Source organism: Mycteria americana, chromosome 1, assembly GCF_035582795.1.
Source record: "Mycteria americana isolate JAX WOST 10 ecotype Jacksonville Zoo and Gardens chromosome 1, USCA_MyAme_1.0, whole genome shotgun sequence".
NCBI lineage: Eukaryota > Metazoa > Chordata > Aves > Ciconiiformes > Ciconiidae > Mycteria > Mycteria americana.
This window is the reverse complement of record NC_134365.1, coordinates 94080702-94091970: the sequence shown is the minus strand read 5'-3', so window position 1 is coordinate 94091970 and position 11269 is coordinate 94080702. Positions and strand designations below refer to the sequence as shown.

At 52.2% G+C, this 11269-nt stretch overlaps 1 protein-coding gene across 3 annotated transcripts in view; it reads right to left on the bottom strand.

Moving 5' to 3' along the window:
* Window positions 1-1839: 1839 nt before the first annotated feature.
* Window positions 1840-11269, bottom strand: part of LSAMP (limbic system associated membrane protein) — a 1043134-nt gene continuing 1033704 nt past the window's right edge. For all 3 annotated transcript variants that reach the window (XM_075512695.1, XM_075512687.1, XM_075512704.1), the window contains one exon: window positions 1840-9304. In XM_075512695.1, the coding sequence (XP_075368810.1) occupies window positions 9207-9304 (98 nt within the window). In that variant the 3' untranslated portion in view covers window positions 1840-9206. The remainder of the gene's footprint in view (window positions 9305-11269) is intronic.

Below are 11269 nucleotides of genomic sequence, written 5' to 3'. Positions count from 1 at the left end.
TAGCAAAGGTGTGATAAGCGCTAGCCACATTCGTGTTCACAGTCCTGATTGCGCCTAGTGCTTACTGACGTACCTCTGCTTAGCAGAGGTACCTTTGTGCTGAGCTACTGACAGCAGGTTTTATTTAATTTCATGCAATTTAAGAAACAAGTCTGTACTCTACTGAAAACCTGGCTTTCATTGTGCTACGTATTACGTTCCAGAAACAAAATTAGGTAAACCTTTTCATAGACTACAACCCTGTTTTGTACCTAGGTCTCAAGTCTCTGCCCCAACGAACTGTAAATAGGCAGTAGAGGAGAAGGTGGAAGGTGAAACAGAGGCAGTGAAGGCACCACACAGATGCTGGGCAGAGCAGACCCAGAAATAAGCAGCCCTGTTTTTTCACGCTCCAGCAGCGTGCGAGGACGAGACCACCTTGCTCTCAGCGCTGCAGCCAGGCTCTCCCACGGCGCGAGCTGAGCCCGGCCACGCGCAGCCTCGTGCTGCTGCTCCAGCGTTGGGGTTGCCTTTCCCCAGCTGCAGGCACGTGCTGCTCCGTCCCCCCCGGGCTGCAACCCTCGGCTGCCCTAGCCCTGCCGCACGGCCAGGGCCTGGATCCCAGCTGCACCACTGCCTTGTGCGGTAGCACATTTAGCTGTGACCCAGGGCCTGCCAGGAAACACAGGTTCTCCCACCGGGACGAGGAAGGTGTCGCGAGGCTGTCACATCGACGTGGCGCTTACGTGCTGGACAGATCCCGCCACTGGAGTGATTTGGCTGTAGATGTCCTGGGCTCTGCATCCCTCATACTTACCGTGCTGAGATACCCCAGGTGCTGCTTTCTCCTTTCACCAGACTCCCTGGATGCTGCTTCTTGGTTTCTTCGCCCCTTTGGCTGTATTTTCTTGTAAACTTGCCCTGGCTACTCTGCTGCCCCCTCCCTTCTGCTCTCTTTCTTCTAACCTATTCTTTTCATGCCTACTTGGGCCTGTTGTACAAGACTCCTGCCCCTCTTCCCCTTGTCCTGGCTGCCCTCACCCCAAGCCCCAGTCTCCATTCCCCTGTCTCCCCTCTCCCTCCTCGACATAAAACCTGGCCTCTCCAGTGCTGTGTCCTGCTGTTTTTTGGCCAGCGTTTCCTGCCTCCTTCCCCACTGGCCTCCTCCTCCGTCTCCGCCATCATGCTCTGTCTTTTGGTGCTCCTCTCCCGTGCTCGCCTGTGCTGCTCAGCCTCAGCCCATCCCTTCCATCTGCTTCCTTCCTCTTCCCTTCCTGCGACTGCAACCCTGATCCCGACCTGTACCTGCACACACACGCATGCACACACACAATTATGCTATTTAATTTAAAAAACGTGATTATTTGCAAAAGCCGAAGGCAAGCGCTGGCTTCAGGGCTGGGCACTGCAGTTTTGCCCATGCCACCCAGCTGTGGACAGCCTCTGCACCCCTCCTCTCCTTGTGGCAGCTGCAATTCATGCCTATTTACAGCCAGCCTGCTCCCTGCACCCCCAGGCACTGCACCCAGGGGCCAGTCTGCTAGGGGTGACCTGGCACCCTCAGCCCCAAGCCACTTGCCCCTGCCCTGCTTGCAGCCCTGCACCACCTTGTCCCGCCAAGGGAGGTGAGGGAAGGGGCAGCCTGGCCTGCGTCCCCCGGGTGGGCTGGGAAGTCATCACTCGACACGATCAGAGAGGAGACGAGCCAAGGTATGCCAGGAGGGGAGGGGAAATGAAGAAACATTACCTCCTTTTCACGTTTATTTCATTTTTGTATTTTTTTGTATTTTTTTAAGATCACAGAAGAGCAGAGCATTCATACATGTAAAGAAACAGAAACGAGATAACAGAAGTTAAATACATTGAGAAAAGAAAAAATAAAAAGCTTTTTTTTTTTTCCATCACTGGGTTTTGTTCATTCATTTGTTGGGTTGTTTTGTTTTATTGATCGGTTCTTTTACACACACACTTGCGCTTTTAAAATTTTCTTTCACAGAGCTAGTTCCAAAAACAAACCAATGGCAAAAATTAAAATGGCCGTTTTCTCGTTTCATTAAAGAGAAGTTCAGCTCATGTCTACAGTGCTGGGGAAAAATATATATAAAGATATAGATATATATATATATTTATATGTATATAACACTGTTAATGAGGAGAGTTCTAACCACCCCACCGTGTAGCAAGAAGAAGGGACTGGCCTTCATTCTCAAGGTCTAGAGGATGAAACTTGGCTCCAGCTGGGAAAGTTGAAAGATTCTGGGAGGTGACGGTGGCACCGCGGAGGCAGGTTCCTGCTCTTTGCCCCCTCCTCCCTTTCCTGGCACACACGCGTGCTCCCGCACGCACAAGCGCAGGCACACGGGCGCTTTCTCCTGGTTTCCTCAGGAGGTCACCACGTAGCTGCGTGGGCAGAGCGAGCCATGGCCGGGAGCAGGTGGAGGAGCGCGTGTCTGGCTGTGCGTGTGATGGAGAGCGTGGGACAGGAGAGCACCTATACGGTAGCCATGAGGACTACTGTAGCATGTGTGCGGTAGAGGTTGCAGGGGTGTGCGTGTGTGCCTGTGCGTGGCCGAGATGGAGAGCGAACGTCATAATTTCAGAGGGACAGCCGCGCTTGAGAGGTGCTCTCCTTACCGGCTGGCTCCTAGGTGGTCTTGCTCCTCGTCTCCATCCGTGGCCCATATGTTACATACGGAAACATCCACACACCTGTTCCCGGGGCACGGCCAGAGCCACCGTGGTCTCACACTGCTGCATCGCTCACCGAGGCCCGTCGCAGCATGGTGCGCACACCCCGGGGGGCCAGGAGGCGGGCGCCTGGTGCACCAGGAGCACAGGCAGGGAAGGAAGGTCCTGCCCGACCTGGGAACGGCCCTTCTTGGATGCAATCTCTGCCCCCTCCCCAGCCGTGCTGCCCAAGGAGCCCTGCTGTGCACGCAGCCCTGCCGCCCGTGTGCAGTCACATCCTCCTGACTTGCACTGCCCCTTCCTCCGCCGCTGCCTGGGCACTTCTACAAGGCTTGCAGGGCAGGCTGAGTCGCTGTGGCACCAGCTAACCTGAGCCTGCAACAAGCGAAGGACCCTTTGCTTGCCACCTGCCTGGGCTCATTAGGAGAGCTGCTCCTCTTTCCCAAGCCCTGCCTTGGCTGGTCTCCTTGCCTCACACACATCGCCCCAAGCCACAGAGATATAAAGGACCATACAAACATATCCCCACCAGGCTGACTTCTGCTTTCCTGTTATGGTGAGTGAATCAACAAGCCAACACCACATATTGCCCTAATGGGAGCCAACCATCAAGCAAAATTTGGGGGGGCTGTAGGAGCTGCCTGAACATCGTTCTAGCAAGTGACAAGAAGGAAAAGAGAAAGAGGTTTTAATGGTGTGACACAGCTCTTAGTCAGCAGGAGTCATGCAGTTAAAAGAAATCTTCTGGGTGTCCCACTGGAAATGAAGCTGCTCTAAGACTAGTGTTGAGAGGCCACAGTCTCCTCACTGGTGAAACTGGGAGTTCTGTGCATGGACCGTGGACAGCACTCATCCCTACCCTTTTCCACTGGCATCACATCTTGGAAATTACCATCCAGTTTCTCCATCACTTCCCCGCCTGAGGGTCTGCTCTTTCCATGGGACAGTTTGCTCCCGGCATCCCTAACTCAAGAAGTTTTGTGTACTCGAGTCAGAGAAGCAGTAAGATTGTGCACCACCGGAAGAGAGAGAGAGAGAGAACTGCTCACCGCCCTCGCATCTCCTCTGTAGGACTGTCTTGGTTAGCCATCCTCGGTGTCAGTTGCTACATCACATCAAGCACCATGATGATTCGGGCTGTGGGTCAGTGTGCTTGGAGGAGAGGACGCAGAGTTGTGAGAGGGGTTGGGAGGAGAAGAGCTGTTTCCCTGTGCCCATAGATTCCCTCACCAGGGAGGGGCGAAATGGTAAAGCGCTGCACAAAGATTGAGCTGAAACATCACCTTGTGGTGGGGCTGTGAAGGACTCTAAAGTAGCTCCTCCGACTTCCCAGATCCTCTTCCCCAAACGCTCTTGAATCATCAAGACTTGCTGTTGCTACCCCAAATTCCTTCCAGATGTGCAGCTTCCACTCAGTCTGGAGACCATGTGGCTATTGACAGCGACTTTGTCCATGCTGTGAGCCTGGACTTTCAAAATGGGGTTGCTCAGACAGGTGGCTTGGGGGCATGGTCTGGATGCACCTGGAGCTATGAAGAGCTGGTGGGGCTTGGATATACTTTGACCAAAAGTGGGGCAAGCAGCAGTACACGAGAGATCTGCCCAAGCGGTGAACAGTCAGTGGTGTGAGAAAGGTGTGCAGACAAAGACTAACTCTCGACACAATGCATGTCACCAATGAAATCTTCATGAATGGCACGTTAACATGCACTTGGTGCTAGCATGGGGCGACACAACTTCACTGGTGAAGAAAGTGGGAAGGGGAGAGGAGAGGAGTGCATCATTGAGCAACATAGCCGCAAGCTGCGGGGCTGCAAACAAACAAAAATGAACACAACTGCCAAGACACAGGTGTCGGCTGGAGTGTCCCACGTCGCCCTTCCCGGCCGCTCAGAGGCAGGCGTCTGCTTCGTTTTCCATCTGACCAGACACACGCTCCAAGCAACGTGCTACAGTCATGCATGGAGGTCGCGTGGCTCGGGGTGGCTGCATTTCCCCTGTGAGTTCCTTTCAGAAAGACTTGCCTTCACCCCTCCTCTCGGTCGTCTGAAAAGGGTTAGAAATCTGCTAGCAAGTATGGAGCCATATATTAAATCTAAGTCTTTGTTCCTCTGCTGGACATTACCAGACATCTCATGTAACTCTTGTAATATTTACAAACCAGTAGAAGAAATACAATTTTTTTCTTTTTTTTTCCTTCCATTTTGTTTGTTTCTTTTTATAACACTAAATGTTAAATCTCCATCAATCAAACACAATTACACTGACAAGCTCAAGGAACTGGTGTCCCATTCCAAACCCCCATCTCCCCCAGTCCCCAACCAGCTGAGAGGCAGCAGGAAGCAAGAGCACAGCTTTTCAGGAGGGTATGGAGAAGATACCAACATGAACGTGGAGCAGAGGAGAGGAGGAGAAACAGCTTCAGAGAGAAATGCCTGAGACAGGAGAAAACCCTTTGCAACATCTCTGTCAAAGGGCGGAGGGGAGAAAGAGAATGGGGAAAAGCGTTTGACCTTGCCTGTGTTTCCTATATTTGTCTGGGCTGTCCTTTCAACAGATGCTTTGGGTGATCCCTGCTCGAGTTCAGGAGAAACAGGGGGATGTTCACAGCATCCCGTGACGCATGTGGCAGCTCGCAGGATCAGAGTAAATCAAGCTCCAGCCTACCCACGACTCCCCCAGCCCTGCTAGGAACAGACATTGCCAGGAGTGGGGCTCCCAGCACTGCTGCAGGTAACAGGCATACTTGGTATTTGTGGCTTTTCTCAGACAGGTCTGCAAATAACTGGCTTTAACCCTGTCTCACAGCCACGCGACGGAGGCACAGATCTGCCCAGGTCCTGCAGGCAAGACCAGATCCCAGCACTGGGGTTGTGGCTGTTTCCTCCAGATAATAGGCAGATGGCTTAAAAAACTGTGTGTCCTGTTTTTAGTAATATATTTCTCTTTAACCATAAGCCTCTGTGCCTTGACATCTAAAAAAATATCCCCTCGAAACTCCTTCAAACCAAAAAAAAAGTGAGACAATGAGGACTTGTGACCACCACCACACCACAGGGCTCTGATGTGCGTGAACCCAGTGCCTAGGAGTGACCCCACAGCGACAAAAACACATGCAGAGGACAACGCACGGGACAGACCTTACAATAGCAACCAGGCTGACATCAAAGAGAAGCCTCAACCTAAAGAAAACGGTGGGCTTGACCCAGCCCTTAGGAACAGCCTGTGACAGCAAGTCACTGCAGGCTGCCCACCTTCTTGCAACAAGCCTGCAACAGTAAATCCAGCCGTAGGTGCAGCCCCGAGAATGAGAAATGCCAGCCATGCGGTGTTTTCCCTCGTGCCAGCGTGCTGGAGAGGGTGCAGCTCCCAGCCCCAGCTTCTGGGACCAGCATCAGCTCATGGCCGTACCGAGGGTGTGAGGAGCCCTGTTACAGCAGGAAATCTGGAGTTGTTACTAAGACACTGAATGACACAACCCTCCTGAGAGGTAGGCACGAGGACTGGGGTGTCTGAATGCTCTGAAGGATACAGGGCATTTTTTTCTTGGGCTGCAGCATGCCAGTCTCCAAAGGAGATGCACAAGTCCCATCAATGACCGCCCTGTTGTGGAAGGGGGGAGCTGTCCCTTGCGCAGATTTCACGCACCAGTTGCACAGCTCTCCCCTCCTGCACCAAGGCACAAACACACCCAGGTATGGCTTTGGGGCCCGGAGGAGCATAATTTACCACCATCCAAATCCACAGCAGATCTATAGCAAGTCTGCCATCGCCCAAACTTCAGCCTCTTGTGTCTCTCTCTAATATTTCCTCACTCATTCTGGCTGCCTGCGAGGAGCCCTTGACTGCCTGCTTAATTGCCTGCCTGCTGCTGCCCGAAACAGCTGAGCTCAGCAGAGAGGAGGCAGGCGCCGGCAGTGCCGCAGTGCAAGGTGAAAGCGCCGCACTGAGCAGCAGGGAGAGGCCTTGGCAGAGTCTGCCCCAGCCATGCAAAGATGGGGACGGGCTCACAGACAGCAATTCCCACTTTCCTTCCTGGCAGGGGACGATCCGGTGGGTATCCCCTCCCGCACGCTGCAGGGCTGCAAGCCTAAGCTGTTTCCCCCTTGTCTTCAAGAGCACGTGAGCATGGCTGCCAAGCACGCTGCTACTGCGCCAATTCACAGGGCAAAGACAGAAAAGCAAGCTTACTGGTGCTTGAAAGCTCAGTGGTGCCAAGCACCTGTAAAACACTGTACTGTCGTGGGATGGTCACTCGACTTGTGTGGGCTAATGCAAGTTCCTCGCTGCGCATCCCTCCCCCCCAGAAAAAAATTGGCTACCTGATAAACCCTGTGTTTTATCACCTTTGCTGTGGATGCTAGGGCTCGTGACCAGCCAGGAAACACAGGAGTCTCCTCCCTGCTGCCCCTGCCCACACACATGCGCTGCAGCCACTGGAGCGTACGACTGTTGGCTTCCCCTCTCCCGGTGCTCGCTCTGGCTCCTGCAGCAGACCTGTTGCTGGAGTGGCAATTTCCAGCCACCACCCAGCATTTTCTTAACCCTGTTTCTCACGGCCTGTTCTCTTCCTCTCCTTCTCCTTGCTCAGAGGCCACTGGAGCATCTCCTGTTGGGCACCTCTGCATGTGATTCTGCCATGGGAAGGATGATGGCAAGCGATAGCCCTCTCCAGCAAGACCAGCACCCTTCAGACGAGAAAAGAGAAGAGCAAGGGGAATTGTGCTGCCTACTTCTTTGCTGCACCAGTTTAACCTCCTTCTTTATAAGCCCAGGATTTTGGACCTTACATTTGCTTTTCTTCTTACATTCACAGGTCCTAGACGTTTTCTGACCCAATTTGTTTCAAATGTGGAATTTGCAAAGTGAGCTTTGTAGTAGCAGTGGTGTATAATACACACACACACGCACAAACACACGCACACACACACGCTCACCCTTACATAGCATACGTTTCCTTTTATAACAGGGAGGACAGCAAGAACAACAACAAAAAAGGGTATTGGCTCTATTTTTGCATGACTACAAAAATGGTTAGGAATGACCAGATGGTGGTTTTTCACGTTGAGGCATCATTCCTACGCACACACTATAGCTACAGGAATGGCTGCTCGGTGATGTCCAAGGTCTCATCGCACACACACCACCAGCCCAGCCTCCCCTCCCCAGGAGGAACGGGCGGCTGCACTCTGCACTCCGTAGTGCTGCAGGCCAGCCCTGGTTTCTTCTGCTTATTGTACGTGTGCACACTCCCATGCGCATGTGCAAGCACTCGTGCGTAGCAGGGGCTGCTATGCTGGTACTTGAAGGCTGACAGCCAGACAGGTTGCAGGTGGGAGAGAAAAAAAGGCTGAACAAGGGTGCAGACTGACTCTTGCAAGCAAGGTGGCCAGGAGTCAAAAAGCCAGTGAGGACGCTGGAGAGGGGACACCATGGGAACCTGTGTTGCAGCTGCCCCTCTCTCCTCACCCCTCTTCTCTGCCTGAGTGATCTCTCAGCATCTTGTCTCACACTTACAAGGCAGGACATTATCTACAGCAGGATGAGCATATGTACACATGGACTGTTCCTTTTGCATGCTTAGAGAGAGCAAGAGAAAGAGAGAAAGAGAGAGAAGACGGAGTGAGAGACACGCATGCACGCACGCACACAGGCATACACGGGAGAAAGAGAAAGACACCTGGTCGAATTGAGAGGGGAGAGGAAGAGGATTAAAAAAAACAGAAAAGAAAAGTATGTTTTCAGTAGAGTTGACACAGCTTTAGTTCAAGTCAGCGAGCGCAATGTTGCATGGAGGGGACAGGAAAGAAGGTGTTTAGCAAGGGCTGGGTGCACAGGAGCGCTGGGTGAAGTGATGAGAGGAAGGGGTTCTTCACAGGACACCAGTGTGCAGAGAGCTTCAGGTGACTTGCTCTGGTTTGTGGCTCTTTTTTTTTTGTTTTCTTTTTCTTTTCAAAAGTATGAACTGGCTGAGCATCGGCTCACAAAAATGACCCAGGGCATCCAAAAAGTTAAGTGGCTATAGACACCGAAGCAAAGACCTCTTTCAGCAAAAGAAAGAAAGAGGAGGAAGGAAGGAAGGTGAGGGAGTATGGAAAAGAGGAAGGAGGAGCAAAAAGAAAAGGGATCTTCTGCTCGATTGGCTTTGCAGGTTTTGTTGGATTGTTTACATTGCAGCATCCTCCGGCGACACGATCCTTGCTGGTGCCCCATTCTCTCCCTTGCTTTGTGTTGCCTCCTAGATGGTCGGTGACTTGACAGCCGGCTTGTCAGGTTTCGGATTAAATGTTGCTGAGTCTTCACTGCTGTAATTTTTCCTCTCCCCCCTCTTCGCTCCTGAACACACAAAAGTTGTGAAAGAAACAGTCCTCTCTCTCTCTCCCCCCCTCTCTTTTTTCTCTCTCCCCTCTCTTCGCTCTGTCTCCTGTATAACGCGTTTTGTTTTGTGTGTTGTTGTTGTTGTTGTCGTGTTGGGTTTTTTTAATTATTATTATTATTATTATTATTATTATTATTATTATTATTAATTCTGATTTGTATTAACATTTGCTGAGTAGGCAGAGCAGGGACGCTGCCAGCAGCCACAGTGGGACGGCCAAACTCATGGAGCCGTTGTCTACTCTCCCCGTGCCGGGTCCTGCAGGGTGCGAGAAGGGAGAGAAAAGAGGACAAGATTACACGCGGCTGGGCGAGAGGGGGGTAACACAGGAACGTGGCGCTTTGCTCCCGGGCTGCTCCTGTGGCAGGGGGCCGGGGCTGCAGCCGCCTTCCCACTTAGGTGAGCCTCCGTCCAGCCCAACTGCAGGCTCCTGCCCGCCTGCTCCTCAGCATCCTCCCCTCCCGCCCAGTGCTCCGTCGGCATGCAGCTCTCCCTAAGCGACACCGAGGCTGGAGACGCAGGGCCTGGAGCAAGCGGGAAGGCTCAACCCCGGCTGCCGACCCCATTCTATCCCTCGCCGTGCCTCCGGCTGGGAGCCGCTGGCTGCCTGGCACAGCTCACGCCTTTGCACGGTGCAACCCCGGCCACCAGCCCCGCACCTCCCTGCTCCGCCACCTTCCCGGCGGTGGCCCTGGGATGCCAGGGCTCGTTGTAATTCTGCGCGGTGGCCAGTGCCTGTCTGCAGCCAGACACCGGCTCCACGGGGGCTGATTCATCACAGCAGTCCGATCAATAAAACATGGGCCCAACCAGCGGATGCCTCCCCTTCCCAGGGTCTGTGCCGCAATTATTTATTTCTTAATCGGGGTGGAGGAAGGCTTCGCTGTTATGTTTATGGCCCTGTGGCACGACAGCCATGGGGTAAGGGTGCAGGGTGTGCCAGGGAGGTTGATTTTTCATAAGGGTGGGAAATGAACTTGCATGCGTGTGTGCACGCATGCACGGGGGTCTGTCAGAGGGGGCAGGGAGGAGCGCTCTGCCGCAGCAACAAATAATGCAGCCTTGCTCCGGGAATATTAAGTGCTAACACTCCTGACATCTTCTCATTCATCCTCTCATTTATGGGTTTCCTTTTCTCGATGGCTTTAAAGGCAGTGATGCTGTTTTAAATTCACCCTGCAATACCAAGCCTTGGCAGCCTTTTCCTTATAATGGGGCAGGGAGGTGTACGTGGCTGTGGTTTCACAAATCCATGCTCATTATGCATATGTACACATAGGTGTACGCATATAAGTACATTTATATGTACATGTACACATGCAGGTATATGTACATGTATGTTTACACATATATGCATATGCATATGTACATGTACACATATACATATATGTGTATGTATATGCAGTGCTTTACACAGAAGGGGTGCAGGAAGATGCTGAAGTGTGGAGATGGAAATGAGTCTATATATTGGGACTGATCCTGCTGTGGAAGAAAGAAGACATGGTTACTGCCAAGAGAGCTATGCCTAATGGCAGGGGGGAGCCCAAAAAAAAAGCCCCCGGTTCAGGAGAGCCCCATGGGACCAAAGTGCAATTGCTCCCTCTCACAACCTGCAGAGTTTAACCAGGCGAAGAGTCCCTCTCTGCCGGGTGGAGCACGGGTGCCACAGGCCTGCTCAGCAGCACAGTCGCTATTAAACTCTAGCTGGTGACTAAAAGGCAGCAAATCCAAGAAGGATGTCTGCAGAGCCCCCGAAATTCTGTAGCACTTCCGTTTGTGTGATTTCTTCCTAATGTAGCCCGTCACTTACTAGATCAGCTGTTTGTGCCCCAATTCTATTCTTTCGTTATTAAGTCAGTATGTGCTGAATTGTGTGGAAAATTTATATTCCATCTATGGCTTCTTTTTTCCGTTATCCCCTGCTCATCTTTTCTGGCTTGTCACACAAATCCTATAACACTGCTTTTTCACTCCTTGTTTAGGGGACAGGAACTTATTTTCCCCTCTGAGCTCAGGAACAAGTTCAAGTTCAGCTACTACACTTACCTGACCTATGTGTCAAAGAAAGCATCTTTCATGGTCAAGTGACTGGGGGGAGGATGTTTGGGACCATTTGTGTCCCATGTTGGTGGTGAAAAAGTCCCAAAACATGACTTCTCTGGCCCATCAAATAATCAAGAACACACCAGGCAGGGTGTGTTGCCCACAAAAAGTTTTCAGCCG